Raw genomic sequence first — 5,416 nt, 5'->3', positions numbered from 1 at the left:
ATTTTATAGGAGAGATAAATATAATTGCATTAATTTCCCCTTAGGAAAATAAGTGTAAATTTTAAACAGATTTAGTGATGAAAATAATTAAAATAAATGTTGGTGAATCTCAATATAATTGTTTTAAAATTTTTGATAGCAACTAGTATAATTATGGGACCCTTTGAAAACATCATGAGACTAATTTTTAAGACAAATGGGGACAGACTTTATTAGCTTTACCAATGCATTTTTTTTATGGTAAAGCTTTACCAATGCGTTGCCATGAAATAGATATTTTTTTGCGTATCATTCTATAAATATTAGAAGCAAGGTGAGGTAAGCATTTGCAAGAGCAAGAGAAGTAACATAATGGAAAGTAAGAAAAGTAGGATTCTTGTATTTGGAGGAACTGGTTACATAGGCAAGTACATTGTAAAAGCAAGCATCACTTTAGGTCATCCAACTTTGGTGTATACACGTCCTCTTAATTCACAAACTCCTCACTCTAAGACACAAATTTGCAATGAATTCAACTCCATGGGTGTCATCCTTGTTCAGGTTTATTTCTATCTTTATATGTTTCAAAAATAGATTATGTTGTTCAAGTATTCATTTTCATGTGTAAAATGATATATTCTGCTATACCATAAGAAAAGTGATATATATCATAAAGTGATATTTTTTAATGATTGGTTTGTAAGTGACTAACATATATCACTTTTTTTGGGTTAAAGAAGATTTATAAGAGGATTAATTTGGTAGGATAATATATTATTTCTTTTCATATTGGTAACGCAGGGTGAACTTGAGCATGACCAAATTGTGGAAGTGGTCAAGAAAGTGGACATTGTTATATGTGCCTTGGCATACCCTCAACTGGAAGAGCAACTCAAAATTATTGATGCTATTAAAGTTACTCGTAACATAAAGGTTAAGGTCTCTCTCACACACACATATATATACATATAATTAAATACTTTTTTTTTTTTTGTTATAATTGTAATTTTATATTGTTAAACAATGATGTTATATTTGTTAATCCATAAATATGATGTAATATCATATTGATAAATAGATCTTAAATGTTTGATATATTTTATTGTCTTAATTTAAATTACGCTTTTAATTAAAAGATTTATATTTTAGTGACAATTTAAAATTGTATACTTGCACTATAATTATATTTTGTAATTTTTATAATTATTTTTTTCTTTTGATTGTCTAAAATAACACATGTGATTATAGGAAACATGTGAACAAATATAGAAGTTGTTTGCAAATTTTTAATTATTTTTCTGAATTTCTAGGTACTTATAAATTTGTTGATACTGATGACTCGCATTTAGCATATCTAATGGATACTTTATGAGTCCAAGAAGGGTCTAGGTTTCAAAATAAGTGCATTATCTATACCTATAATTTTTTCTAAGTGTATTATCATTGGTATATATTATTTTTATTTAATAATTATAAATATTTATATATAAATAATGAACTACTATGTAAAAATCAATTCTAAAACTTTTAATATTGTAATATATTATTTTTATCAGTTGCATCACATTTTGATAGGAATTAGTATAACTTTAAATTATCTCGTGATTAATAATGTAATTTATATAAAATATCAAAACATTCAATAATAGAATAAATTATCATCTTGCATCAACCCAATATAATATGTAACAAAAATCACGTCTTAATTTTACTAGTGGAGTGAGTTACACAAACTAGAACCATAATATAATACTCTATCATAATAATATATATATACACATACTTCTTATAATCAATATATTTATACATATAATTTTATATTAATATATGAATATAATAATAGTATGTATTCAAATTAAAAGTTTATAAAAATCAATTGAGAGTCTCATTTCTTTGTTATGTGTATATATGAGTAGAATAAGTTTGAATTCGTTAACATGCTGGAAAGTTTGTGAACAAAAATAGTTTCTTTTATAACTACTTAAATCAGTCCTTAATGAACTTAGCTAATCAAAGTAATTTCCACTCATTTTCATCCCTCGTACTTAATAGCTAATTATCCATATTAATGTAAGTGTTCCGAATTGTATGACATTGTACTCCTTTCGAATTGAGAGTTTTTGTTACAAATCTTGTCTAGATAATGAAAACATGTTATGTCAATTGAAAAATTTATACAGTCATTATTATTATTATTTTTGCTTTATTAGCGAGTCAAAATTTGGGAGATATTGTCTTTTGTTACAGAACTATTTATTGATATATATATTGTTTGTAGAGATTCCTTCCATCAGAGTTTGGCGTGGAAGAAGATAGAGTAAACCCTCTTCCTCCATTTCAAGAATTCCTCAATAAGAAAAGAATAATCAGAAGGGAAATTGAAGCCTCTGGAATTCCTTACACTTTCGTCTCTGCAAGTTGTTGTGGTGCATACTTCGTCAACATTTTGCTTCGCCCATATGAGAAAGTGCACAACATATCTGTGTATGGAAATGGGGAAACTAAAGGTATGCTACAAAATGAATATTTTGATGGCCCAACATTATCTTATTTATTATTTACTTAATTTCAATTTATTTGAATTTATATATAAGTCATGTTTATCTTATTCATTGTTATTCCATTTGTTATCTAATTATTTGTAGTGATTTTTTCTATATGATATATTACTTGAAGGATTAATTCATACTTGGGTTTAGCCTATTTTTACTATCCTAAAAAATCAACAATTTGAGGTATGTTTTTTAGTTTAGTTTTGGAAGGAGAGGATGGCTTCAGAGTCATTTTGATACTGTAATCCATGGCTTTCTAGCATTCATTTTCTTTTTGTCCCCCTCTAAAACTTAACTTTTAAAGAGGCCTTTTCCAATCGAAATGTACTACAGATTGGTATTCCTGGTATATTCAAGACAAATCTAACATTTTTGAGATGGTAGTCTATTGGCAGTATGAGACTTTATGCCTAATTAACACATTATTGTGGAAATGAACTCTTGTTTAAACAATCTCATTTGTTTTTTATATTCATTAGCCATACTAAATTATGAAGAAGATATTGCCATGTACACGATTAAAGTGGCAAATGATCCAAGGACATGCAATCGCATTGTTCTCTATCGACCCTCCAAGAATATCATTACACAAAATGAGTTAATATCATTATGGGAGCAAAAAAGTGGCCAGAATTTCCATATGGATTTTGTTCCAGAGGAAGAGATTATCAAGTTATCAAAGAGTAAGGACATTATCTTAATTATCTTAACTTTTATTTTACTTGATATTAAAGTTTCTATTAATATTGTACCAGTAATAGATACAAAAGTTTAAACATTTTTCACAATTGAATTACTCTATAAATATAGAGTTTAAATAGTGCAGTCTACCACATTTTTATTTGATAGTCAATTTCGTTTAACACATAAGGATAGCAAGATGGTTTCTGGTAGGAAAGGAATAGAAAGAGAAAACTTCAAAGTTTTGGAGGAGAAAAAAACAATAATGACGTGATCACATTTTCTATCACATAATATGTGTCATTGCATGTGTCATGAACTATGATTGGTTAGAAAAATACTTAATAATTAAAGTTTTAATTTTTTTAACGTTCATGACACATGGACTGAATATATTGTGGGAGAGAAGATGTGTTCCCAAAAATGAAGACATCAAAGTCATCTCACAAGTGTACTTCATAGTCCTAAAGTTTTTACTCTCTCTTCATTCCACTCCAAAACTCAATCCACAAACAAGGTCTAAATGTATTATATGGCTCACAAGTCTTTCATTTTTATTCATTACTCTTCAAAAACCAACTCACAAATATATCTGTAACACTTATTTAATAGTCTAGTCCACCACATTAAATCACACTTTTTATGTTAAACTTTTTCCATTATGATGCAGCCTTGCCTCCTCCACAGGATATACCAATTTCAATTCTTCATAGTATATTTGTTAGAGGGGACCTTGTGAACTTTGAGATTGGAGAAGAAGACCTTGAAGCTTCACAACTATATCCTGATTATAACTATACATCTATTGATCAACTTCTTGATATATTTCTTGTTGATCCTCCAACCCCTGCATTTGCTGCTTTTGAATGAAGTTATTTGAGCTCAATTGGGTAGCTACAAGTAAATAAGTAGTAATGTATGTGATTTTCCTAGTATCAATAAATTATATGGGATAGCATAAAATATGTATCATAATTCTCTAAAGTGAGTTTGTATCCAAAGTGAAAAGTAAGATTATATTTACTTGATTTGGTCATGTATAGAAATCCCAAGTCATTAAATAATGCAAGAGTGGACACACTCTTTTTTTTTTATACACAAACTCACTTTAGATTTTAGAGTACATTATGTTAGGTAAGATTTTAGTCCTTTGCACAACAATGGAACTAAGTAAGTTAACATGTGTGTGCATGTTACATGAAGAACTAGTGAAATAGAAGAATTTATTATGTGATAAGAAACTATTATTCTGTATTATATATGCATGAAAAATATATGGTGCAACGCAACTACACCTTTTCTTACATTGTTATATAAGTATGTAGCATTTTGTGAGACAAGATTTAATTTCAGTTTTACGGTGTAAGGTGTTGTTTGAGAATCTTATATTAGAGAAGGAGGAAAATAAAATAAAATTTTTAGAAAGAGTCTCTCTTATTCAGGAGTTGTGAACTTGTTTTTAAAATAAAAAAATTAAAATCTTTAAAATCCTTTTAATGCCCAACACCTCTTAAGTCCATTACTTTAAGGGCGAAAAACAGAACCCCTCTTAAATCCTTCTTTTGGTTGAGATTTTTTTGTTTATTTTTGGCTTATAAGCTTTTTATTTATAAACTATACGCTTTTTAGTAACAAGTTTAGTTTATAAAAATACTTATAATCAAAGAAAACATGTTCTACTTAATGACTTAGGTTTATTTTTTATATTTTATAATCTCACATATTAACATTATTAACGAAAACATGGCCTACATGCTAGGATGCCAAGCAGTAATAAAAAATATACAGTTATGTAGGTGTATTTTATAAAACTTGAGTGTTCTCATCCTCAGTTTTTGTTTCGGTTGGAGAAAATCATCGTCTTCCTCATTGCCAAATCAACTACTGACAATATTGTTCTTTAGTAAGTTTTTAGTATAAGTTTTAAAAACACATGTTTTAAGTTGAAGACACTGTTCTAAGAATGAGTAATGTGTTAAAAATCATCATCTATGGTTGCCTTCTTCCTCACGATACCACTGTTTCTCTCTTCATATGCTGAAGTATTTTACTGCTTTACGTTTTTTTATCTCTTTTTGGCTCTTGGGTCTTTCTTCACAGGAAGCCCAATTTTTGTTTTATTCCCTGAAATAGTTAGTTGGTTATTTGCCTTTCCGTTTTTAGTAATTCAGTTGGTTATTTTTCAGTTGTGAGGATTGTTATTA

General features: G+C 28.1%; 1 protein-coding gene across 2 annotated transcripts; it reads left to right on the top strand.

Annotated features, from left to right (window-relative positions):
- LOC109346004 (eugenol synthase 1-like) lies at nt 288–4,248 on the top strand. Of its 2 annotated transcripts, XM_019585342.1 has the most exons (5): nt 288–540; nt 781–912; nt 2,258–2,486; nt 3,011–3,214; nt 3,883–4,248. In XM_019585342.1, the coding sequence occupies exons 1-5, from the start codon at nt 352–354 to the stop codon at nt 4,080–4,082; spliced, it is 954 nt and encodes a 317-aa protein (XP_019440887.1). In that variant the 5' UTR covers nt 288–351; the 3' UTR covers nt 4,083–4,248. The 2 variants fall into 2 exon arrangements, with proteins under 2 accessions (XP_019440887.1, XP_019440888.1); XM_019585343.1 differs by lacking the exon at nt 781–912.

This window comes from Lupinus angustifolius, chromosome LG04 (genome assembly GCF_001865875.1).
Source record: "Lupinus angustifolius cultivar Tanjil chromosome LG04, LupAngTanjil_v1.0, whole genome shotgun sequence".
In the NCBI taxonomy this organism is placed as follows: Eukaryota; Viridiplantae; Streptophyta; class Magnoliopsida; order Fabales; family Fabaceae; genus Lupinus; species Lupinus angustifolius.
The sequence above is the reverse complement of the archived record's forward strand: the minus strand, read 5'-3'. Positions and strand labels throughout refer to the sequence as shown.